The sequence below is a fragment of the Drosophila rhopaloa genome, unplaced genomic scaffold (assembly GCF_018152115.1).
Source record: "Drosophila rhopaloa isolate 14029-0021.01 unplaced genomic scaffold, ASM1815211v1 contig_3, whole genome shotgun sequence".
Lineage (NCBI taxonomy): Eukaryota > Metazoa > Arthropoda > Insecta > Diptera > Drosophilidae > Drosophila > Drosophila rhopaloa.
Window position 1 is genome coordinate 17,922,093 of NW_025335123.1, and position 27,857 is coordinate 17,949,949.

At 39.5% G+C, this 27,857-nt stretch overlaps 1 protein-coding gene across 1 annotated transcript in view; it reads right to left on the bottom strand.

The window, feature by feature from the left end:
• The window catches only part of LOC108045217, an 81,860-nt gene extending 61,378 nt beyond the window's left edge, over window positions 1-20,482 (bottom strand). Inside the window, exon 1 of the mRNA XM_017124451.2 lies at window positions 20,052-20,482. Coding sequence (XP_016979940.1) covers window positions 20,052-20,172 — 121 coding nt within the window. The 5' untranslated portion in view covers window positions 20,173-20,482. The remainder of the gene's footprint in view (window positions 1-20,051) is intronic.
• Between the last annotated feature and the right edge of the window lie 7,375 nt (window positions 20,483-27,857).

The window sequence follows — 27,857 nt, forward strand, 5'->3', positions numbered from 1 at the left end:
TTTTAGTTATTTCCTATAATTTAGTCTCGAGCCTTGACGAAAAAAGAGCAACATCAAAGCGGATTCCTTTCGGTTGTGATTAATGATCCGTACCGCATCAGCTGTCAATTGGCCATCAAATGGCCCACAGAGAGCCAGAGAAAAAAGGCGGCCCACTTGTCAACCCATTTCAGAGATCCCCCTCTCAAAACTCGCTGATGCATCCAACATAAATATGCATTAAATCTTTGCAAAAACAGAAAAAGAAGAAAAAAAACGCCCAAGAAATGTTCTGTGGTTCGCTTGGCCCGAGGTCTGCATTAATGCAATATTCCCTCACTCTATCGTTTATTTTATTTTCAATTTTTTCCGCCTTAAAACTTGACAAAGGTTCAGAGAGACGGACGAGGATCCCCGGGATATTTCAGGAATTGACCACACACACAGGTTGGACATGGGACATGGGGACATGGGCTCGTGTAAGCGGTATGTTTCGCCCTCGGTCAAAGGTTTATGCGGGCTCGTAATCGGAGTGATCCATTCTCTCCCAGACTCGGAAACCCCCCAACCCCTCAACTTTCAACACGGCCATCAAGTGGGCCATAAAAAATGCTTCTAGACTCGCGCATAAAATTTTCAATTAATTGGGGAAGCTGGGGAAAAGGCCAGCAGAGATGTCACCTCACTTTTCGAATCGAACGCTAATTAAAAACCCATGAAAACTTTGATCTTAGATTGTGTGGTGGGGATTAAGCTGCCTGCTTATTTACGCGTTCAGACCTCAAATGGTTTTCTCTCACTTTAAACAGGGTAATTTTCGAGTAAGTTAGACCTATTTTATATTATTTTAAAACCTATTTTATAACATATTTTCATTAAACAAGAAATCTTTGACTTTTTAACAATTTTAAAACAGAATTCTCTACCGAAAGCATAAAAATAAATATCAATACCAGGTAACTTCAACGTCTATAAACCCATTCCATTCTTTTTTTCTATTTCAGAAGAGAACGGGAGGCGCCCTGTCATAATTATGGCCACCACTTTGGGCGAATGAAATGATTGAAGTGCCGGGCCTGCATTTGCATAATGAAGTCGTTGGGGTCACCACTTCACTTCAGATCACTTTGGATCACTTTGGGTCACTTCACGACGCCACACAAAGCGATGTTCTTATCCACAAAAGTTTGTTCTTCCCCAAAAACTCAAAAATCTGGCCTTATTATTATCATTGTTATTACTATTACTCTTCAAATGCTAAGTTGTCCCAGAATGTTTGATTTGGTTTTATGCATTTTTAACGGGGTTTTCCTAGAAATCATCTCTGTTTTTACAATCCATATGCGGCCCCAATGAAAGTGTTATAAATATGTATGGATATTGGAAAAGGGGAAGGGGAAGGGGAAGGGGTAGATCGATCGGCAAAAGCTTTCCAAGTCGTGACCGAAAGTGAAAATATTCGTTAATTGATAATGGCGCTTAGATGAGGTCTTCGAAATAAAAACCTAGGTTTTAATATGAGAAAGGCTTAATAACATTTTTAGTTCATTAAAAAGCAAAGCACAGTATCTTCCTATCAACAAAGAAGTAACATCAGATTTCTAGAATATTTGGAAAATATTTTTGAAATATCGAAAAATTAGTTTTAAGATGCAATTTCATGAGGATTATTTCAAGGCCCTGTTCTTTTAAAACACATTGTCCTCAGTTAAATTGATCGAAAATAAAAATGATCTGCTGATCGCATCAACAGGAAATCGAATGCAATTAAATGGGAATCGATGGAAAAGTCTCGCATCCACTCGACCAAAATGAGTTCGCGTTGCACGAGCTGAAATCGATGCACGGAGAGAAAATGAAGGTTCCTATAAATAATTTATATTTAAAATATTTGATCATTTTGATGATTTGATTTTAAGATTTCACAGCCGTTAAAATATATTTTTTAGAACCATGACTAGTGCCCTTTTATACATATAGGTTCTTTTGGTAACTAGATCACTGGGCCAATTAATTACTTCACGGAAATAAAAAGAAATTTCTGTCTGTGTCAATTACTTGGGAACGAAGCGGAATGGAACGCGTTACCCATTGATAAGTTTTTGAAACGGAATTGCTTTTCTTGCTTTGCCTTCGCTTAATGAAAATTTGTTTTCGGGGCGGGATTGTTTGTTTTCCCAACACAAAAACACACACCACAAATTGCCAGAAGCGCGAAGATCAGAACGGAACCGAAAAGCTGGAAAAAAAATGACCGAAAAGGAAAATAAAAATATTACAGAGACGGCCACTGAGCGTGGGGAAAATGCAATTCGAATTCCATTGGACATGGAGATGCAGCGATGGATCTAGATCTAATTCAATTAAGATCCATAGACAATCCCCAGCGTTAACTGGCGCCCTCGATGGGGTGGCCCGTTCTTTCCGGACTTCAGACTTCAAATGTGGCCGCATTTTAATTTCGTTTAATTATCATTAATAAAACGTTGATGAAAGTCGAATGCAGAACTGGAGCTGCCTTTTGGTTATGGGCCAGATCAGATATGGTTTGGCCTATAAGTTGGCAGCAAGTATCTTCACTTTGTTTGGTTGGAAGTCAGGGTCAAATGTTTATTATTTCCTAAAATATAGATATGTCTATGTCAATATATTATATATTATGAATATCACACTATTTATAAGTCTTAGTTTTATTTTCTTGGTAAAATGATTAGATTATGTTATGAGTACAATTATTTCCCTTTCCATATTGTCCCTAATTTGTTGTATGTTGGCCAAACAAATATCAATATTATTAGGTAAATGATAAAATAAATATTACTCAACGAAACATTGGATAATAAATAAGACTATAGTACTATCTATAAATCCAACTTGATAGAGAAAAGGAATAATAATCTGGTGTCTCCCACCTGCATCTATGGCTATTTATTAGATGCTCCACAACCACTGGCAGAACCCATTCATCTCGCTGCTTGATTCCCGACTTGTAGGTGTTAATTCCCCCGAGTCCCTGACCAGGGCACACAGTACCTTCATTAGCGACCAGACCTCCCACTCCTCCTCCTCCTCCTCCTCCTTCCCCTCCCCCTCCTCCTCGATTTGCCAGCATTGTCCTCCGCACGACTCTTTTTTTCACACCTTTCCCGGGAAGCCACATCACAGAATCAAAGAATCGGTGAACCCAGAGAACCCAGAGACTAGAGACCAGAGACTAGAGCAGACAATGACAACAAATGAAATCCATACATAATCATAATACATAATAATGAGCACAATGCGGCCAGAAGTCCCAGTCCCCCCTTCCCCTCCCCCCACTTTTACCATTCATATTCTAATGGGCCACTTAAGATGCACGAGCGAAAAAAAAAAAATAAAATTTATATATGGACCCCAATGAAAACCTATCCAGACAATGGAGATGGAGTAACCCAAATATTTTCCACATTAAGCTTAAGTAGCTTTGCTCATTAAGATAACACAGAAATCGAAGAGAGAGAGGGATAAGTATTGGCGTTTAATTGCTACTCTCTGGATTATGTAATGTCTGGCCGATAATATCCCCTCGACGCGCCGGGGAATCCCCATTCCCGACTTCCCATTCCCAATTCCCGATTTCCCGATTCCCGCGGGCAAGGTGTGCGAGTGCTCCATTTTTAAAATGGGTCAGCCTGCCAGAAAATCTCAGCCACAGAGCATCTGATCAATATCAGAAATCCCATTAAAAGTGCTTGCGAAATCATTATCCAGCTCGAGAAATTCGGGAATGGAGTGAAGTTTTTGGAGTAGGTATAACTTATCGATATAGGGCATGGGTATCTGAAAACAGGCGCCGTCTGGCCGCTGGAAAATGTTGCAATATTTCTGGTAATTACTGGCACATGAAATACTAAATGGATGGGTAAGTGGAAATAAAGAAAAAAAAACTGGCAATGGAATTTGGTAAATGGGAACAGGAACTTTTAATAAAACTCAAGTGGGGGAATGGGATTTTCCTAATTATTATAAAACCAAACGTTTTGCATCAGAATCCTTGATAGTTAAGAAGATAAAGAATGTATTTCTTTGAAATATATTTTATGGTAATGCCAGAGATTCCCCGAAAAGGATCAAGGCCACTGGTATTTATCTACTATAAATAAAACTAAACTCAGTTTTCCTTAGAAGAATGTTTCCCCCACTTTTCCAATGTCGGAGCTTAAGCTGCCTTATGCAAGCGACATTGGACTTTGGAATCGCTTTTTCCTGTCTGTGTTAACCTGTTGAGGCCTGACAATTTAAATGGCAAGTGGCTAGACTAACGAGCGGTGGAAAAGCCAGGGGGAAATGGTAAATTTTCCAGGCACGTGGACGACGTAGTAGAAGTACGTCGGTGAGCCAAAGACAAGACAGCGTTCTCGACATTCACGTGTAAGACTTCTTTTGAGCCGGAAAATCTCTGAGTGTCTCCTTAGTTTTCCGAAGGAAAAACGCACAAGCCCATCTACTACTCATCATTTTTGCAAAACGAATCCGAACTTGAACATCTCGCCGGACAACAAGAAGTCAATTCAATTAAAAGCTCGTGTTTCATTTCGAGCACGCTCCCAGCGGGCGGTAGCTCCTAAAGTGGGCGGGGCGGTGGGCGGTGGGTGGTGCGGGGGCGGTCCATCCGGGACAATGCAAAAATCCGAACAAATATTGTGGCTGCTGTGGCAATGTCGATGGAATAATAAGCGTAGAATAAACAACGACAAATTGCTGTTTTACGCAATAAATGAACAACAGCATTGCACGGAAAGAAAAGATTAGAGCTGGACTACATAAGTTTTATTAATTAAGCTACTTATTTCTACAAGTGTATAAAAGTATGATACATTTTTCTAACATTTCCCTTTTGCTTTTAATTGAAAATTTACTGAAACGTAAATATATAATATTGAATTATTAAAATGAGGAATTAAATTAGTATTATGAGTTTATTAAGAGCAATTAATATATACATTGTAAAGTTAATATTTACTATATTATATATTTTTAGGTATTCAATAATAATTATTATTTTTCGCAGTGCATCGCCTTATCCGAGCCACATGGACACGAAGAGCAACATACACGTTGTCGGGACACGTTTCATGCTGATTTCATCCGATTTTCCCCTACTATTCTGAATATAAAATCGGACAAATGACGCAGGATTCAGTTCCTGGCACTGATAACAGCATTAAATTCAATCCAATTGGAACGTTTATTTGCTGCAAGCGTAGGATGAATCACAAGGCAGATAGAGAGTATTGAAGCATGACACATGGGAGTTAATGGGGGATATTATTGTGCACCAAACGCTGGCAAATGCTGCCCAGTTATCACCGGTTGTTATGTGTTATGGGTTATTCCGCAGCCACACTCATTATTTCAATTAAAACTACCGAACAATGAGAACAAAATTCCAATAAATGATTCTGCATATAGTGAAAATAATTGAATAGCACCAAAGTATATTGCGTGGGGCTATAATTTACAATACGGCGCCAAGATAAACAAAAAATATGGCGATCTTGAATCATTAAATTGCCTTCAAATTTTAGAATCGCTTGTGAATGGTACTATTTAATAAGCTTTTACCCATGCCTGAATGTTTTATTTCCATAAATCAGAACACTAAGCTAACGAATTTAATGTACATACCGAGAAAATATAAGGATGAGCACAAGAATGCCGCACATTCAAAAGTGTTGACAGCTCCTGGGCGAGGGATTAACAATCCAAAGTCACATCGAGAATAAAAATAATAATTATGGCAAAACAGGCGACATCAACAACAACTCGATCCCAAACTCTTTCCCCACATATTTTCACATACCAAGAGAAAATGTCTGGGATTACTACGAAGTTTATTTTATTTGTATCTTAATTAGATTTTAAGTTATTTTGAGAAGGACTATTTTATAATATTTATTTAATTTAAACATACATCTAGTTTCTGCAAGTTGCAAGGTCACACTTCGCTTTTATACAAAATAGGTGTGACCAACGCAAGATAAAATTATATGATGATATAATTGACAATAGCGTACAAACAGACTCTATATTCTGAGTGTACGAATGCCTCTATATCTATATCCACATGCATAATGCACGCACCAAGTGGGACCGAGTTGGAAACAGCATTTGGCATTTGGCAGTGAAGTCGGTGGATGGAGGTTGCCGTTGCCGTTGCCTTTGCCGATCTGAGGATGGAGGCTGCTAGTATACATGGGGATGGCAGTGACCGACCCGCAGACGGTCCGCAGATTTCTTCTTTTCTCGTCTTTGGCGCGCTTTGATTTTGCCTGCTCCTCGTTTTCAGCTAAAGTTCAATGCGCCCCCTGACAGGCCCCTGCGCGCCCTTTTGCAATGCCTGTTCAGTTCCGCATAGTTATGCCTCGGCCTCGGTCGGGTGCCCATTGTGTGGCTGGGGATTGGGGTATATCGGTTTCAATTGAAACTAGCTTGGGCAAATCGAGGTGAAGTATATATGTGTCTTGGTTTTGTTGATCTTTGATTGTTTGTTTTAAAAATTGTAGATTGTTATTAACTTATCATGAATATATGTTTTTGGGTCCCCATTTTAAATTTGTTGTGTACGATTCTTTTAGAGCTGCATATATGCTACAACATTTTTAAAATGTTAATGATAAAATTATAAACAGACTAATTCTGTATTGATTTCAGCGCGCTGCAAGGCCACACTTACACAAAACATGATAAAAGTGTGACCAGCTGATGAAACAAAGCAAGATTAATCAGTGTTCTTATAATTTAAAACTTATTGATGGGAATCGAGTGATTTCCTTAACACAATGAAACTAATATGGATTTGAATTTAAAAAGTTAGGTGACAAAAACTTTTGAAAATTTCTGTAGGGTGTGGGGCCGTCGACCCCCTTTTCCGACCCCTTTTTCCGCTTTGTTTGTTAGGCGGTGTCACAGCAGGTTGGCTGGTGGCTCCGGCTTATCAGCTCGCCGATGTGGCTGCGGTCTGGATGATTTCTGATTTTTGTTCTCCGGAAGGGGGTGGCAAAGGGGCGGTAGGTGCCACATACAATTGTCGGCCGACACGCCTTGCGGTAATTATGTAAATTACCTATCAACAAGCCAAACAACAGCAACAAAGCCAATTGCCACAGCGACGACAACTTATCAAGTCGACTTCGGTTGCTTTTCATTGCCCGCGGTATCGAAAACTTAGATAAATCTCACTCTCGGCTAAATGGGAAAAACTGGTAAAAAAAAAAAAATAAAAACAAAATAAAATTATGAGTATGCATCGTTCATGTCCGAGAGTATCTGGCATTCAAATCGCCAAATTGGCAACACAGCAACAGCAACAACAACAACAAAATACTGACCAAAACAAAAACATTTTCTTTGCCCAAGGCAAATATAAAAGGTAAAAGAGAAGGTCGAGGAAAATCCAAAAACAGCAATGCACAAAATTTATAAAGCCAGACAGAGATGCTAGCAGATCATGTGAACACACAAAAAAAATTATATATATATTCATGGATACCTATTATAATCCAAACAAATTCCTGAGGTCTGGAAAATCTTGAAAGTCGTTTTCGTATCGATAAACAAAATATTCTAATGGCGAAAATTTCGCTAAAAATGTTCGATTAATTGGAGATCAAAGCGAAGGGGGCAAAACCGAATTTGAAATGTCTTCAAAGCACGCAAGCCGAGCTCATCGACCGATCCATTGACCAACTTAGACCCGTCTCCCCAGATCCCTCTTCACCCTCATCCCCCCCCTTTTCTCCGATACCCTCCCCTTCACATCTCCGCTTTTATCATCTCCTAACGAGGCGTGAAATTGTTCATGTTAACTAATTGCTCCTGACGGTCAACGGACAGTGTGAAGACCATTGATCGGCCACAGTGATCGCAGAAAGTATGCGAACCATCTTAGGAATTTGCATACGGTCTTTAGGTTTTTCATTTTTAGGGAATTTAACGCCACTTCCAAATAGTAAAAATTAAAGCTGTGAAGAAAAGTAAGATGCAAAAGTTATATTTCAAGAATCATTTTTTATACTCAATTTTTTTATTTATATAGTCTAACACAGTTAAATAGCTTTTCATATACTCAGTTCTAAAACTATAAAAATATAAGAGTTAAAAATAAAAGCAGCAGAAATTATTTAGGGTAAGATCAAATCCCAGATATTTACTCATATGCCAGATTTAGTTTAATTTTTTTCGATTCACGTTAATTGGTTAAAGCCAAAGTAAGCCGATTTTGATATATGGAAATGGGTGGATGAAATGTTGACAGCTGCTCGTAATACATTCAGCGATTTGGAAAATCTGTTTCACATACAACAATGACAACTCTGTTTCAGTTTTTCCATTTCCATTATGTATTTTGAGCGTCCGTTGTTGTTTTAACGGAACTTGGCCTAGGCCACGATTGTTTCCTTGGCTAAGGTTACACCTCGATGGCATCGAGTGTTAAGGTGCGGGCGATAAAAAGGCGGAGGGGCGGGGTCTTAACACCTGGGTGGCCAGCCTGTAATCAACGTGTGTGGCCGCCACACAGGTAAAAGGAGACAATTAATTTCATCTTTCGATTGAAAATCAACTCCCGGCATCAATAAACACCTTAAGCAGGAAAACGCTTGAAACTTGAGTGTGATCAGCTCAGTGGGTTTTGATAGTGCCCGGAAAATACTGTGAGAAAACTGAGACGCGCTTTAGATAGTGTGGAAAACGTAATAAAGTATGATAAAAACTGCAAACAAATTCCAAAAGCCATAATGATCAACAACTTCTGGTTTATTTATTTGAAAGGGTTTCACTTTTGTGCATTTCCGTTTTTTAAACATTTGTTTAAATTTTAAATTTAAATTTAAAAATAATATTTATATATTATATATAAGTGCCCATAATATTCGTTATTTTTAATTTTACCAAGATAATATTTAAATATTCGATAACTTCAATCAAAAATATTTGAAATAACTGTAGACATATGTATGAATCTCGTTAATACAAACGACTTTATAGCCACAGAGAACTTTTTGGGCAGATGGTAATTCATGATGCTGAAAAATCGAGAAACCTATTCCCACCTAAAGAAAGCCCAGTATCTGCTAGATTTTTGCGGATTCACACTTTATGGATTCCCAGGCAATAGCAATAACAATTTCCTGGTAAACACAAGTCCCGGATCCGACATCGTTAAATGAATTATTATTTATGGACCATCGGTGGGATATCGATGTTTACCGAAGTGATATCAATATTTGGCAAAAAGAAAAATTAAGGGGGTTGTACTGTGCGGAAATCTGTTCAGTTGGAAAAGTTTGGGAAGGCAAACCGCAAGATATATCAGTTGGCAGATTTACCCTTTTTGACTTTTCCACCCCTCTCCGATTTTCCCCCTGGAAAATACCCAATGCAAATGCAACCCTCGTGCGGGTTCTGCAATAAAATAATTTCGTGTAATCCGGTGCGCGTGCTCTCAATTATTGTGAAGCGATTTCGTGAGTGGGGAGGGTTCCGTCCAACGAGGGGAGGGGGTTTCTAAAATAGTGGCATGAGAGGGGAGGGGGGAGGTTGTCCATCATGTCCTGAGAGCGCGTGCATTCTCGGAACCAAAATGCCCAAAGGTTTAAGTTGCATACACTTCCCTACTTAAGAGTTCTCTAGGTTTCTCTACAAAGGATCAACTAAAATCATCAACACTTAACTTTATTTCCATTATACTTTACATTTAAATATATATACAAATAATTTTATTTTCACAATAAATAAATATAAATATTATGGGTTTCTTATATTTTGAAAAATTAAATTTAAAAAAATATGAAAACTCGCAGACATGTTAAATGATATATACATTTTATATTTACCAAAGAAAACTTGTAATATTTTTTTAATTAGCTCTCAATTGTTGCCATCTTCAAACCACATTTTCCATATTTTCAGGGCATTTAGTTCTCGGTGCCGAAATATCTTGAACTTTGTGCTGGGTTTATTGTTTTCCCTCTGCCATTCAAACATATATTCCCACTCTGCAACACACTGGAAAATGCACATTTGCGTATATGTGTGCATATATCATTCGTGTTGCTTGCACTTTGAGCGGCTTGAGCAGTCGGGAAATTCTATGAACACTTTCAATGGAAACGCAAAAGTGAAATTTCCTGCTCTTAATTACGTTCTATTTTTGGACACCGAAACCGGGCGGAGCAAACAAAACAATTCAGCCAGGACAAAGGCGAAATTCTCCTTTTGCAAATCGCATTTCATGCCAACTGATTACGCCTTTCAATTCATATACATATAAATACTTTTCGTGGTATTCTGTGGCCAGCTTGGCTTTTAAGCCGCCGCATATGTGAGAGCTGAATGTTAAGCCGCAGTTCGGAAATTAATTTTCCCGTTTTGGCCCTCTCTCTCTGATTTTGCCGCGATTTCGTATGCCCTGGGTATTTGACAAACTTTTTGACACTCAACATTGCTCCAAAAATAAGACCGAAAATCGGCTACGGAATTGCTGCTTGAAGTGAAATTTCTGAGCAACTTGACAGTTAAAAAGGATGCATTATTCAGAAGGTACATCTGCGCAGAAGACATCAAGGTTACATTTCGCATTCTGTCCATATATTGCTGCAAGTTATTTTGGATGATAGGTGTCGTGTCTATTTGCTAAGCTACCAAAGCTTAAGCTCTATTTTTAGCATCTAATACCAATAGTTGGAATTTAAACAATATAATTTAAAATTATTTCTATTAGTTATATCCAAGTGAATCATTTGCAATGAATACCTATTCAACACACTGCTAAAAAATCAGAAACTACCCAGACATGTCAAAACCACTCTTTCAAATCCCACAAAATCTGCACAGTAGCAGCTGTCTGTGTGTGGACTTAAATCTGGATCTGGATCTGGATCTGAATCACTGGCACAAGTGGGCACAACTTTCAAGAACAGCGAACCCCGAAAGGAAATAAAAAACGAAATCCCTGACACCGATCCACCTCCTCTCGTTTCAGAAAAGATCGTGTTACAGGCGTGCTTTTGACGCGTTTCAAAAACCAAATGAAAACAACAAAAAAAGGCATCTGAAGAGGGATGCAAAACTTAAGTGATTAAAAAGGGGTTCGAATCGAAGACCACGTTCAAGTTCAACGGCATAAATCTGCAAACATTTCACCGGCAGCTGAAATCCATCATCAATTGGCTTGAATATCGATTAAAAGAAGCGAAGAAAAACAAATAAAGCCAACCGAATTAAACAAAATAAAATTGATGAGTTTTGAGTGCCATATCGAGTAAACAATAACTGCAAGGTAAATGGTTCATGAATTCTGCAGTTCAAAGGATGTTAAACTCGTGGAATTCAAATGTGTGTTGGCATTAATATTTCCTGTGCGAATGGACGAATAAGCGATGAAGCACGTAGTGCAAGACACGTGTGATTAAGAAAAAATCTCAGAGATTCTAAGAAGAAAAAAGAAAAAAAAAAGCGGTGACTAATGGGGCATGTGCTAAGATTGCTTTTAAAACGCTAAAATACAGTACACACTGTTTAGTGTATCCTAAAAAAACTTTTTTATTATCAATACATTTATAATATTTTGTTTGTATCACATAAACCTTTTCTAGCTAAAGTTGAATATGTTTTCTATTTCCTAAGCATGTTTTTCTCGTCCTGGTTCAGTGAATTGCCAGCTTCATTGTACTTGAGCTATTCTTGAATATTTTTTTTAGCTGATCCTTTCCATTTTGTGTTTGTTTGCTTGGTGGTATTCCTTTGTTGTTTAAGCTTTCTGCATTTTGCTTGGCCATGCCTTCTGTTTGGTTTTTTTCGCCATGACGCACAGACAAAACAAATAAGGAAAATAAGCGAGGAAGTTTAGAGACAACACTGAACGATATATTGGGTACCCTTCAATTATTATTAATACAAGAAATGTTCTAGCCCACATAAAAAATGGCTAACAACTTTGACTGTTAAGTTGTTACCATTCGGCTATTCGTGAACTTTTTGTTAAAATAGCAAAAATAAAGTTTAAGTTTAAAATTAAGACAACAACATTATTTGTTGGCCAATTTGAAAGCTCCTTATATAATTAAACGGTGGTCAAAGTAATTATGCAGTTGGTCAAACAAAATTAATGACTAAAACATTTAATTTGACAGCGAAAATCACCTGCCAACTTAACTTTGAAGATATACAATGGAGTTTGAAGTATATTTTTCCTCTGCTAACCAAAAATCTCTGTCTTTGAAGAGTATGATTTTGGTGTGGTTAAAGAACCAAAGTGGAACCGACTGCAAACTGCTGTCGGGAGTTGCCGTTTCTGATGTTAATTCATGGAAATTTATGTTTTAATGGCAACAACCGGCGAACTGCAAATGCGGCGGCTGCGCTTTTTGGTTTCTCATTAAAAGCGAATTTGCCTGGGCGACAATAATAGCTACAACAATGTCGCACTGACCAACTGAACAACTAAACTGTGTTAAATAAGCACCCAGGTTGTTGTGGCTGCCTTTTATAGTTGTTCGACTCGGTCGTTGTCGTCTGAGAATGCGGGCGGAAGAGTGAGGATCCGGGGAAGTGGGGCGGGAGGGGGCCAAGTGCGTGGGCAGCGACACCGAAACCGAGACCGAAACCGAAAGTGCAACTTGCAACTTCCAACTTGCCACCACAAAAAAAATGTACTTCAATGCATATACCTACTCGAGTACAGATAAGCTTCTCTGAAACGCATTTACTAAGTGAGGTTTGCAATGAAAATTAAATAAGCAAAGCAAAATATTTTAAAATATCTACACCATTTTTATCATTTTTAGATATTAGACATTTTTAAATATTTTCTTATTAACAAATATATCATAAAGCTCTTGTTTCTCTGCAAATATTTTTGCCATCAATTAAGCTTCCATAAATAAACTTTTTCAAAGAAAACCTAACTTCAAATAACTTTGGAATTTCCAAGACAATTCCAAGTAACATATATTTCAGGCAGTTTTTCTTCCGACAGAATATTCATAACTTGAATTTGTTATGTGGCAGTTAGTTCGATTTATGAATGGCCCACTGTATGTAGTTTTTCGGCTGAGTGTAGAGGCTTGGGCGGGCCAGCAGCACAAATTGCAAAGAGCTTTATGACACCTGGCATGCAATTACATGGACATTCCATTCTCGTCCCCCCACAACGAGCCGCAATCAATTATGCAATGTATATATGCACCGCACACTCTCGATAAATGGACTGTATGTGGTTTCCTCCGCATTTTGTGGGCCGTTTCCATCCGGTTGAAAATTCACCAGACTCACTACAAAATGTTCTCGACAAGGAGAGCAAAGTGGAGTCGAGATTAGATCGGGGCGTTTATCGATTAATCAGCTTGGATGTATTTATTATAATTGCTTGCCTAGATTTTGATCTCGTAAAATATTAAACATTTTCTCGGTTAACTTGATTTGTTTTTGTAATTACCTTAGCCTCTCAGGTGAAATGCATGTATATTTTCATAGTTATATTTTCTAATAAATAAACTGCAAATGGTGCAAGTTGAAAAGGAGAAAAGGATCTTGGCTTAGCCTTCTGTGTTTTGTTTTGATTTTCCTTTCTTTCAGCCCGTAATCCATCATGAGTCCCCCTGACTAAAGTTATTATCTTTACCTTCAGCTTTTGAGGGACTGCATTCGCCACGCTGCAACAAAGTAAGCCAACTTAAGAATCCGAACTTAGCATCTCAGTTCTAACAAGCAGGAAATAGTCGGCCGTCTGCGGCTTTCTTATTATTTCTTCTTAAATGCACTTGGAAAATTGATCAAGAACTTGGTATTAGTGTGCTGTTGTGCCTCTTATTATGGTTATTATGGTTAGAACAAAAAAGCACTTACAAATATTTTTCGCGAAAAGAAGTCATATGTTACCCCTTACGAAAAATATTTTGGTGATAAAATCAGCTCGATTTTTCGGTCGTTGTAATGTCATATCTTGTTGAACTCGTAACAAAATTTCCAATCGAGTGGCATTCACAGATTTTTTTTGTAAAATTTTCGAAGAATATCATGAAGTGTTACTTATGAAAATTGTAAAATGTGGAAAATTGGATATTTAACCATTTTTCGGTCAAAAATATCAGTATTTTTTCGATAGCAATGTAAATAATGGTCACATAATGGAATGGAATACCACTTTGAATTCGTTAGAAAATTTGCAACCTTGTGGCATTCACAGATTTTTTTGTGAAATTTTTGAAAAAAAAACATGAGTAACACACCTTATGAAACATGTGAAATATCAAAAATGCGATTTTCAATGATTTTTCGCCCAAAATTATCAGTATTTTTACGATAGCAATGCAAATGATGGTCCTATAATTGAATTTCATACCCTGTTAAATTCGTAACAAAATTTGCAATCGTGTGGCATTCACAGATTGTTTTGTGAAATTTTTGAAAAAAAAACCAATAGAGGTGATAAATCGATATGAGTTCGATATTGTTAATTATAATTTTGTGGCTGTGTGATATTGCTGCGGGATCTCGTCTGGAGCATGTCTGTCATCGTTGGCCGCGTCTGTCCATTTGTCCATTTATCCATTTGTCCACTGGTCCATCTGTCCAGCTGTCCATCTGTCCGGCGCTCGTCTGCTTCCGGCTCAAATGCTCCATGCCCCATGTTGCATGCCCCAGGCCACGCCCAGGCTCACAGCTCGGACATAAATCATGTTGTTGACCAACGGCAACGGCAGCCGCGGCCCACTGTCATCAGCATTCAGCATTTGGCCACGTTAAGAAACCGAGAAAAAGCAACAACAGATGCGTGCCAAAAACGTTTTGTGCCACAAAATGCTGGCCATACGCTTTTTGGTTAGACACATTCGTCGCGCACTGCCACATTATTTTTTTGTGCATTTTTTTTTTAGTTTCTTTTTATTTTTTTAGTTTATTTTCAACTATTTCAAGTCAATCCAGTTGCTGACAGTCGAACACAAAAACTTAATTAAGCGTCAGAGTGGGGCACACAAAAAAAAACTGAATGAAAAAAAGATGAGGGACACGCGGAGGAGCGGGGATCATCGATCTGCACTTGTTTGGCCCAGTTTGCCACTCGGATTCTAATTCCAATTTCGATTCTGAAACGAAAGTAATGCGGCTGGGTCAACGGTGCGTATGCGCAATGCGGCTAAACTGACTGGCCGTCAGCCAATTGGTGGTGGCGATGGTGATGGTGATGGTGGTGGAGCTGCCACTGTGGGGTTAAGTGGGCCACCGGGGGTTAAGGGGGGAGTACTTGGAGGGAGTATCTGACGACGCATACTTGCCGCATTAATCTCAGGCAAGTGATCAGCGGCATGCAACTCGCGACGACAGAAGACTTTGCCTCAACTTAATTTAATTTTTTCGGCTTGTAGCTATTTTTCTTCTTTTTGTTTTTTTTTTTTTTTGCATCACGTAAAGTGGAACAACTAAATGAGGTGACGGAAGGGAGAAGGGGTCCAAGACAATTGGCCAACTATTTGGCGGCTTTAATTGGCTTGCACAATGCCACTGAAAAAGTCACATGACACCAAAAAATGATGCTTCACAATTTTGTATTCCAAAAAAGATTAATAGCTATGCATTAATAAGAAAATCAGTTTCTTACCGAAAATATTCGAAATTGCTGAAGAAAGTAGTTCTTCAAAATATAAACACTTCCCATATAAAAGACTAGCGAAAAGTAGTTACTTTGCTATGAAAAGTTGTAAAGTTTAAAATATAATTTTTACATTTTTAAAGAAAATGTCAACTTTAGTAAAAAATATATAAATACATTACTTAAATAATTATGAAGGTTGATATATTTACATATCAATGAAATACCCTTCCAAAGCTTCACTGTATCCAGGCGACATTCGTAAATCTCATGGCAGCCACAAGTTGCGCCTGGCTTAATGGTGTCAACACTGAAAACCAATTGGCAAATGTAGATCTCGTGGCGCCCAGCCCCGCCCCCCGGCCGCCCCTCTCGCCAGCGACAATTGTCCAAGAAGAGTGGACAAAAAAAAAAGCAAGAGCCCGGCTAAAAATTTATGGCTTTCAATTGGCATTGACAGCGATAATTGGCCGCGTGTGCCGAACTAAGCCAAGTCAACACGGAGCCAGAAAAGAGGGTTAGCAGATGCAAAAATGAAAATAAAAACGGGGTCCAGAGTGCCGACATATTGACAGCACGCGGGCAGAAGCAACAGCGGCAGCTAAATAATGTCCAATATATATTCGGCCATTAATCATCTTGGCCATGGCCTACAAAAGTAATGTATTTAAAACAGCCACAAAAAGCGCCGGCCACTTTCCTTGCAGCGCCAAAGAATCACTGGCGAAATTTATGGCTGCAGATAATTAAATCTGGATTTTTAATCTAAATGGGAATGGCTAAGAAAATTATAATCAGAGATGTGTAAATACAGAGAAGAAAACACAACAATCTCAAGTCTTTTAATACAAGCAAGTTATTTAATTGACAAGAAAAATACTATTGCATTTTAAAACATTTATAGAATTAAGAAGATTGCAATCAGGTAAAATTGTTAATTATAAAATATATGTTTTTTATTTCCCTATTGTGCAACCAATTTATTTACAACGTTCAAATAAAATATCTTCTTGATATTTATTTAATTAAAAAGTTTGTTTGCTATGTTAAGTAATTATAATTATACGCATTTTACCCGCAGTTTTTGAAAAATATTCACAGGAAACCGCACAACAAACTAACTTTTCAAGCAGAACCCACAAATGGAGGCAAAGTTTCGAGTGCACTTGGAAAAATATAAAAAAAATGGAATTCAAAATCGTATTTTTAAGCTATTTTGCAACTTAACACGTAACCCGCGAAATATGCAATCAATCTTAAGTGTGTTTTTCAATCACTTTTTCATATCTCCTCATGTAAATTAACTTTTTCGGTTCTTTTTTTCGTTTGTTTTCCGTTTTCGATGGCGTTGTTTATTTTTTTTTTCCCCAGTGAGTACAACAGTACGTATGAGCATTGTCTGCGTTGTTTGTTATAATTTCAGATAAGTTGAGATTGCCGATTGTCGGTTACATTGTTTTCTTGTTGCGGTTGTTATTATGCAAATTTTGGCTAACAACCGCTTACAAAAAAAAAAGCGACCATAGTTTGGGGGGGTTTGAATTTTAATTAACGTTGCGCATACGCCGCGTGGTACACCCTGCAACTGCCATCCGAGGTGTGTTCGATGCCGTTGGGCAAAAAGTATGCCAAGTAAATACTGTTTTCAAAATGAAATAATGAGCACACTTTTTTTGGCGGTTTTCAGTTTGTTACTTGGTCTTTTTTTTAAGCTGTCTTTTTTTTTGTGTGCTTAGATGCAGGCAAAGTCTAAACACTTTCACTAAAAATCCACCAAAGGCTACACGAATTTCGTGTCGTACATGACAAACTCTCAACTCGATTTGGTGGGGGTGCAGAGGGGTCTGAGAAGGGGTGGAGGGGGCGAAGGAGTGGGTGGGAGGACAGTTAAGTGGCTCAAACGGCCAATGGCACATCCTCCACTTTTGGAACAAGTACAGTGAAGATTGCTGCAAGCTTAAATTAATTTACTAATTTTTATTAACGTTTTTTAAAAGGACAACTAAGTGAGTTCGGGAATTGCTTATTGGCATTAACATTTATTGTGTCTAGACGAACTCTTCACTTCTCTTTTCCCGGAATTTTTACAAGGAGTCATTATTAAAACTTTAAAAATGAATAAAATATTTTAAAATTTCTGGTACTAAATCGAAGTTAGAATAGGAGTAGAACTAAAAAAATAAATTTAAATGGGTAGTCTATAATCCTTAAGCACCGTAAAACAAATCCTCCTTAATGTTAATAAGCTCTACAAATGTAGGAAATTTGTTTCTTTCTTAAGAACAGAGAATATAAAAGAATAGCCATAAATTACGGAAACTTCTCTGATCATAATTAAGCATAACTAATGGATCTCTTAAGCTATGTCATAAGAAATAACCCCGATGGCATACATCACTTATTGCCCAATATGTTCCGTCTCCAAGTACTTAACCCCACTAAATGACGACAAACTTGACACCCACAATACCACATAATTCCGCCGCACACCAGCGATATCCACTGTAAAATATCGGCAACAATAACCGAAGAAATGACTATGAAAAAAAAGAGACTCTCTGGCGACATTGATTAACGAGTGCTTAGTTAAAGCGGCACTCAAACACGCGCTGCTAATGCCGCAGATGCCAGCAATAATAGTTGCAGATACACCAGCAACATCGGCACGGCAGCAACATCACCACAGCAGCAACAGCAACAGCAGCAGCATCAACAAACAAAAGTCAACAACAATCGCGTACAATAACGGGGAAATAAGCGACAACAAAAGTGCAATAATAATTCCCTCCGTTTTATTCGTCTTCATATTTTTATGATGAATAATTGAATGGAATCTAGGAATAAGTTTGAAGGAGGGCGCACTATTTATTGCCTTTGCCATGCATCTGTGCAAATACTTTGAAATATGTTTATTAATTGCCAAGTGAACACCCTTCAACCCGCCGTTAATTTCAAGTTAGTCTGTTGCTCTGGAGGTACGTATAAACTCGTATTTATATATATTCGAGGGGTATACGCGACTGGGCATTGACCTGCACTGCCCCAAAGTGTGACTATACAGCTGTGTCCGAAATATTGGTAGAGGACCTAAATTAAATTAATTTTAAATGCTTTTATTATATAAAATTATAAATATTTCCATACTTTTATTTTGATTTAAATTTACGTAGTTGAAGTTCAATCACTCTTAGTATATTTACTTATATCAAAATTGTTTTAATAGCAATCCTAATCCGTTCATTGGAAATTAGCAAAACCATATTTGTTTTATTTTAGAAAATATTAAATTCCATATTAAAAAACTTAAACTTGACTCAATAATTTGTAGCTTGTGGCATTTGTGGCCACTAAATTTAAGTTCGCTATTATTGGTGTTGGACTTCTGCTGAAATTACCTTTAAATATTATTGCTTATTTTATGGCTGCTGCACATGTTGCTTTTGTTCTGTTATTTTTGCCAGGATTTGTTTATATTATCTCTGGGAACTTTATTTGGCGGTGAATTAATGCAAGTGTTCTTTAGTTGTTAAATACTTAAATGATTTAAAGTATTCATGCTGAAGATTGTAGTTGGGAACTCTATTTATTTATAAGTTTTAGTGGCTTGACATAATCTCATACTTAATTCCCCCTTTCTTTAACTAATCACAATTTTCTATTATTGAGCAATGACATATTTTCTCCCGCAACTAATCTGTTTATTTACATTCCAAAACTGCTTTGTTTCGAACTTTGATCTTGTCACATTACTTAATTAAATCAAATGAATCGGTTATTTATTTTCGGGTCCGATTGTTCTATCAGCTTTGCCCTTTTTCACTTCGTTTTAATCGCATAAAAATAGAAATAGATGCGTTTATTTTTGGCAGTCGCTTTTTTGTTTTGTTCTTGTCAAGAACAACTACTTACTAGTGATTCACGCTGCCCAACAACAAATTACGCACAGACATAGCTAACACATTTGGAGGAACATAGGGGGTATATATGATTCATCTGGCCAACAGCTGGTATAAAATTGTAAAATTGTTTTAAATACAAATCGACGGGGGGAAAGTCACTTCTTACCTCTAGAATATCTATCGCGTATTTTCTAACTAAATTAGTTCTGGCATTTGTATATTTTTTTTAAACTATTTATAATTGCTCAGTAGGTTTTTAATCGATTAAGATTAAATATAAATAATTTAGATATTCAATAGTGACTTTAAAAATTGTTAGAAGGAAAAGTATGGAAAAGAACTAGGTGTTTTAAAACCAATTGACTAACATTTTCTTTTAATAAAAAAAATTGTTTGAGCAGCACCAATTGCATATTCAGCCGTATTGACAATCGCTTATGGGAATTTACAAAAGTTCTTTCTTTATTTAATACCCATTCTGGCGTACCCATTTTAATAATTATACTTATTTATTTGTACAAATTTTATTTGAGTTTACCCACATTTTAGGAGAACAACTCCAGCTGCATGTTGATGGGGCAAACCCAAATTACTGTGGCGTCTTAGCAAATGCTGCTGCTGCGGCGGGTTATCCAAAGCGGACTTAATCATTTGAAAGGCCATTATTCAAAAGTTGCACTTAATTCCTGGCCTATTTCACAAAAACATCACTTTTTCCCGTCGATATTTAGAATAACACGTTGGTTTTGGTAATGAACTCTTTTTTTTTTTGTTTCTAGAAAACATTCCGCCCCATAAATGAGGTGAATATATAGTATTTCCAGGCGAATGAGAGCACAAAGCCCGCGTTTTTGGCACACACGAAAAAAAAAGGCATGCGGCATCCACGACAAGATCGATTCTACTGAAACCGCATCCATGAATCCATCGCCATGGCAAACTGAACGTGAATGGAACGTGGAGCCCGAAGCGCAGCGCAACCGAAGTGGGCAAAAAGCCGAAAAAAAGCGGTGGAAAAAAAAAGTACAAAATCAAACAAAACGAGACTGTAGACTCTGTATTTACTGTATATACTGTATGCTGTATGCTGGAGCCAGTGGAGCATGTGGACTCATGGATCGTATCGCTGGGGCCGAATTGAATGGGGTTCGCTCGCCGCTCGACGATTTGATGATGCTCGCTCTGCATGCAAAGCCGCTGATAAAAATGTATAGAAAACTATAGAAAAAGGGGGGCGTTGCTTGCAGTCCAGGGGAGCGATAACGTAAATGGGGAAAAAATGGAAAAAAGAGACTGGAAAAAATTTAAAATGCGTTGGCTCTACTTGGTGGCTCCATCAGTGGGCAGGCTGCGCAAGCTAAGAGGCTCCATCTCTTGTGACTTTCAATTTTGATGGCGCCCTCTTTTGATTAAGCGCAGCGCCATCTATAGACTTTCGGCCGAAGGGTGAGACACCTAGCGTTAATAGTACTGTGCATTTTCACTAGGTGGCGGGCATTTCAGAAGACAAAGGTTCTTGATTAAAATCAGCGCTACCTATAGATTTTCTTCCGAAGGCTGAGACACCTAGCGTTAATAGTTATGTGAATTCCCACTAGGTGGCGGGCAGTTCAACCGTTAGCAAATATTTAATAGCTATTGTCTTTAAGTTTCAATAAATAGAAAAATATTACTGACTTTTCAAACTGATTTCCTTGGCAAATCTGTTGTTAGAAATATCGAAGGAAGGTCACAAAACCAAGAAAATCTTTATTAGTTTATATTTTTTAGATACAATTTTAGATGCAATTTTCAAAGCAATACAGAGGTGAAAATATTGATGATAAAATGAATGCAAGAGTTATGTTTTTATAAAACAGGAAAAATTGGTTTCAAAACATTTCAAAATTAAGATTAGAATTGGTTTTCTGGTTTATAAAATAGAAGGAAAATTTAGCTTTCCTATTAGAATATTTCCGCTTCATAAATCCACTCTTTTGAACTTAAGTTTTTGGGAAATGTTGTTGCAATGGAAAAGAGGGACTAACTATGTATTTATATTAAAAATTTTGGCATTTTTTTGGGGAAAATATTTTTCCTTTGTATTACTTTTAGTTCAGAACACTTTCTGTGTTGATTTCCTATAAATTTCTAGCTTATAAATAGGGGGAGCAAAAATAAAACTCTCTTTATTCCTTATCTACATTGTTGAAAAGGAAAAATTAGTACATTAGGGGGAAATTATTAAGTTTATGGCTTCTAAATAGAAGACTTTCTTCACATTATAGCATTTAGATCGTAAGTTTAGCACAAATAGTTGGTCATTATAATAGGGGGAAAACAGTGAGCTTTTATTTTGGTTGGGAAACCGACTCACCTGTCAAACCGGTATCATTGATGCTTGACGTCGAGGTGGAGAAACCGGGCAGCTTGCGCCATCCCTTGCGACTCCAGAAGCTCCTGGCCTTCGATTCCGTGGCGGTGGCCTGCACCTGGACCTGGGCCTGCACCTGAACCGCTGGGATGCCATTGCCACCAGCCAGCCGGTGATTGGGACCCGGATCCTCGGCCGCCCGTATCCTGGCGCAGCTGAGGATCCTGCGACCGCAGGAGGCGCGCGTGAGGAAGCTGCCCCCGCCACTGCCGCCCCCTGTCCGCCGGCCATGCCCGCCTCGTCGTATACAGTGGCCGCCCGCTGGAACGAACGACAACTCTGGTTGGTGCCCACCGTGGGCGTCTGCCGGGCGCACTTGATGTGCTGCGTCTTGCTCAGCCGCAGGCTTCCAATGTAGCTGGCTCCACTGCTGCCGCTGAAGCCGCTGTCCAGGTCGCCGCAGGTGGTGGCCAGCAGCTGCTCCACTCCAGCTCCGCCCTTGATCCTCTTCCCCGAATCGCCATTATCACAGATGTTGTCCGCCGAGGCGGATGTCAGTCGGGCCAGAATCGTGGGCGGTTGTCCACTGGCTGCCGTCACACTCACACTCGGCTGCGGCGGTATGACCTCAGCTCCTCCAGCTCCTCCGGATCCCACTCCCTGTGGCTGCTCCATGGACTTCGGCGGACTCTCCGGCATCAGCATGGCCTCCACACTCAAATTCAGCTCACCCAATATCTTGTGATGCCGGTTCTGCACTCGACGCAGTTCCTCCTCCACCAGCGTTTGATTCAACGATCCCGCCGAATGGGAGCCCACTGTGCTGCGCAGATGGTGACCACTACTACTGCTCGTCTGCAGGGCAGCCGCATTGATCTCCTCGTAGAAGTTCTCGCTCTGACCGAGTCCCGCTTTGGTGGTCAGTTTGTGGTAGCGCGTTTGGTAGGATTGCAGGGTGGCCGGGCTCACCAGCTGTTTGTTCTTCTTGCCCTTGGAGAGCAGGGCTCGTATCGAGTTGGGCGGTGGCTCCACGGAGGAGGGCGACGAGGATGAGGAGGCGGTGCTGGTGGCGGTGTTGCTGACCCCCACCGAGGGTACTGCTCCTCCTCCGCCCGAGGAAGAGGAGCCCGGCACATTGGAGTGCCTCATGGCGGCGCCGGGTTCATAGTAGGCATACGAGTAGTCATGGTGCAGATGGTGGTGATGCTGCTGGTGGCCCATACTCCTGCCCAGGGTCTTGCTGTGCCGCGCCGCCAGCTGCTTGAGATGGTGTGGCGATGTCTCCAGGGCGGACGACTCATTGCAGATCTCGATGGCATCCGGATCGGGGTCGGGATACCTGGGCAATTGCTGTCGCCGGCCGGGAGTATTGCCCGGGGAAGCACCTCCGGTGGGTGGTGGATAGTCCGGCGGTGGTGGGAACTGCAGGCAGTGCTTAACCACGCCCCCATGCACCGCCTCCAACTGCTGTTGCTGCTGCTGTTCCTGTTGTTGCTGCTGTTGCTGTTGCTGCTGTTGTTGCAACTTCTGTTGCTGCTGCTTGAGTCGCTGCAATTGTGTCTGCTGCTGCGTATAGTAATTCTGATTCGAGTGCTGCTGTGGCTTTAACTTTGTGTGGACCAAAACCTTGCCGGCCACGCCCCCGACCACGCCCCCCTGGCCCGTCGTGGGGGCGGCCGTCGAGTTGCCGCCGTTGTTGCGTCTGCTGCCCAGGCCCAGGCTCTCCATGGCACATGGTGCGGCTGCTGCCCCAAAAGCTTCGATCTGCCAATTAAAAGAAAAGCGGAAAAGCAATTAGCAAAATTTATAGGGCGAGGAAAAACATATTTTAAGATAAAAACAAGAAAGGCAAGTGCTGTTAAGCCCCAAAAAAGCTATGTAGAGTTCACCAAAAAAATAAATAACCCAAAGCTTAAACTTAATAATCGTTGTCCTATTAACAGTTTTTAATATTAAATAATTTGTAGCTTAATTTCGAATTCGTCTTGTGTGATTTTTTAATATCGAATGTTTTATTTTCATCCTTTTGAATGTTTTAAGTTAAAACACATTTTAGACTCAATGGATTAGAGCTCAAGTAACAATTTTTTCGTTTCTAAGACTGTTTTTATCAGTGTACTCCAATTCGGTTTAATCTTTTAAAATCAAGTTTAAATTTAATAATATTGAACATTACCTTGCTCTGTTTATGTCAGTCAATTAACTAGTGAATTCTTGAGCTTCACTATGTTTCCTTCAAAAAAACTTAATTAAAAACTATTTTATAAGGTGGCAAATTAATGAGCACAAAATCAAGTTAAATAGAAGTACAAATTGCAGCAGCTGTCTGTGGCAGAGAGAACAAGTTCCTGGAACTTTGACCGCAGTTAATGTGCTATTTGGCATTCGCGCTTCAAGATTCCTTGCCACAATCCACATGTCGCCGTGATTAATTGCCGCTAATTCAGCAAAGTCTTTGCTTTCGATGGCCAAAGGGTTGCAGGCTCTTTTTTTGTGGACTCGCTTCAAAGGCCAAGCGGAGCGGTAATTGAAAAACCAGGCTAAACGAGAAATGAGCCTGGCCACAAATGAGTTCATCCGGGGAGTCAGGTGGAGTCGAGACCTGAGAAGTTAGACCTCGATGATGGATCCGCAGCTGTCACAGGTGAGTATGCCGCAAATAAATGGGCTAAGAGCCCCGATCCAGAGGTTAAATCAAAGACCGAGTTGGAAATAAAATGAAATCAATCATGAAGTTATGATTTGAAAGTCCAAAATATCTAAGATGATGTGGAAGTCCATTTAAAAGAAAAAAATAATTAAATCATGAATTTACTTAAAGGGTATTTTAAGCTGATTTTAACTTTAATTGAATGCGTGTTGAGAATTTTATCCTTTTTGGGAAATCAAGTTCGAGGAATGTTCATTCATTGCCAATAATTTCAACTATTTTACTCCGAACCCTTCATTTCCCCCTCCTCCACAAATGATAATGTCAGTTGTTCGGCATGATTATGATCAAGATAAAGGATAGAACTCGGGGGAATGCCAAGGAGTTGATGGTTGAGGAGATGGTCCGATAATGTGCAGGGGAACATAATAAAGTTGACGATGATAATGCCACCAAGTTATGAGTGGAGTGGATATATCCCAAGCCAAGGATTCTTCATGGTAGCAGACAGAAATTCAATTGGTAATTTGAGTAGAGGTCCATCCCGGTTCTGGTTCTTGTTTATCTTCCCTCTCTCTTTTTCTCTTGGCTTCTCTCTCTGTCCCTCTATCTCTATCTCTCTTTCTTCTCCTTTTCTCTGTAACCTGAGACAAGTCTGAGAACTGGACACGATCTCGTTGGCACAGCAGGTCCCCAAATTAGCGTCTAAATTTAGCTACTCAACAAATTGAATTGAGCCCAGCGAGGGGCAACTGAGGCTCTCTCTTTCTCCTCGCATATCCCTCTCTCTTTCTCCTCGCATATCCCTCTCTCTTTCTTTGTATATTTTTTATTCCTTTCTTGGGTTTTTTTAAAGCTCTGCGTGCACTTGAAGTCTCGCAAGGGTAAGGCAGGGTATTAGGGGGATTAAGGGCTTCCAACTTCAACGGGGGAAAACATCAAAAAACCCTAACGCATGCCATTGTCAACAGTCAGATACAACAACAATAGGGGGGAGGGGTGGTTGGGCTTACCAGGGGTTAAGAAGGGGGTTGGGAGGGGGTAGCGTGGTGGAAAGTGCAGAAGTGGGAGTTTGTCAGGGAGTAAACCACTAGAAACACAGGGCAAGGATTCCCCTGGAACCTCTTGAGCAAGCTCCCCTTAATTCTCCCACCCCTCGCCAAAAAGCAAACCCCCCCCCCCCTTCCCCCATGATATTCTCCTACGTACGAGGATATATACATCCTACAAGGGAACCTTAAAGCTTCTGGCTACCCGGGTAAACTTTTTGTGTTTGCCGACGCTTCAACCCACTTACAAGGATTCATATATGCGTGGCTGTTATTATACCCGTTACTCGTAGAGTAAAAGGGTATATTGTATTCGTGCAAAAGTATGTAACAGCTAGAAGGAAGCGTTTCCGACCCTATAAAGTATATATATTCTTGATCAGGATCACTAGCCGAATCGATCTAGCCATGTCCGTCTGTCCGTCTGTCTGTCCGTCTGTCCGTCTCTCCGTCTGTCCGTCTGTCTGTCCGTATGAACGCTGAGATCTCGGAAACTATAAAAGCTAGAAGATTGACATTTTGCATGTAGATTTTAGAAGTTCCTACGCAGCGCAAGTTTGTTTCAAAATGGTGCCACGCCCCCTTTAATGCCCACAATCGCTTATATACGATTTTAAAAATTTAAATATTTCGGAAAAGTAAAAATGCAGTTTTATTGTGTTTATCAATACCTATCGAAATGTAGAAGAAATTTTTCAAATCGGACCATTCGTTAAAAAGTTATGCATGATCAAAGTTTCTATATCCATCTCCCTCGCACTCCCTTTACCTGAGTAACGGGTATCTGATAGTCGGGGCACCCGACTATAACGTTCTCTCTTGTTTTTTTATTCGCCGTATGCTCCCTCGTTAGTTTGCTTGCTTTTGTTTTGTCTCCTCCTGTTTTCTCAACTGTTTCATAATTTTAACATACACCTCTTAACTGATGGTTACCAGGGTATATGAGACCAAGTCGAAAAATGTTATCAAAAAGTATAAGAATATATTATATTTAAATTGCTGGATTAGATTTAGCTGTTAGGTAAGCTTTTTATTTTTTTGTAAAATATTTGCTAAATTTGTTTTGGAACTTCTAAAATTCTAAGAACCTTCTAACTTTTTTTTAAATTTAACTAAAGGCATGGATGATTTTTGCCTCTTTATCCTGCCAAGTTTACTACAATGTTCTGGTTTTCTTAACCGAAAGGGGTATCTGTTTGTCTAGTGTTTAGCTTGGCTTTCCCCTGTTTACTTTACCCTTGTTTTTCTCATAAATTTTCTTCGACCCCCGAGCACATTTTCCATGCTTTCCCGAGGAAAGTGAAGTGAGTGCCAGTGATGCGAGCGAGGAAAAGCGAACAAAAGCCATCAAGATCCATCTTCCGCAGATGCGGTAAGGAAGTCTCGACTTCCTCTGCCAATATAGCCGCCGCTCAAGTGACTTTCGCTGATTGATTGGGTGGTGACCCCAATGGAGCACTTAATTAGAAACACACGCATACGCGTTAACCGAAAAAAGGAGTTGCTGCAGCTGCAGCAGTACTTTAATGGGGGAAACGAAGGCCAGTGAACAGCTCCAGTCAGTGGCACTGAGAAAAACAATGTGTATATTTAGTACAAATAAAAATCATTGCATCTATTCTTATTAGTAAAATTCTTCCAAATAGGTCAGAAAATAAACATACCAACAGTAAACCAATCTTAAAACTCTATCCAATAACGATTCATAAACTTCTTTTAATAAAATAACAACTAAAATTTATGGAAAATTAAATTTAAGAAGTGTGAAAACTTGTTTGATTTGTATGTCATTTTTTTGTACAGTGTACACCTCCCCTTTGCCGACCTTCGAGTGGCTGTGTGGCGCGTGTTTTCTGCAAAAAGGGGCCGGGCAACAACAGCAAGCGGAACAGAGCAGAAACGCATTGCAATAATTATATGCTGAGGCAGCAGCAACAGCAACAACAGCAACTGCAACAACTGCAACATCAACCCCAGCAGACTGGCCCCTGCAAAAAGTGTTGCATGTTCTTCTATCATATTTGCAATTTATGTGTCGCCAATTCACTCAGACTCCTCCTGCTGCTGCTCCTCCTGCTGCTCCTCATCCTGCCCCCCAGAGTCCTCCTGCCAGCGGATTCGGATTCCCCTTTCCATTTATGGCATGTTGATGCCCGAGTGCGAACAAGTAATTAGAAAACATATTTCGAAATTGTTTCGCCATCCGTTTGTGCAACTGCGCGGCTTGCAGCTGTGCAGAATTTAAGGGGCAAGCAGATTCCACAGACTTATCGTCGTAAAGATCCCTGGAATCACT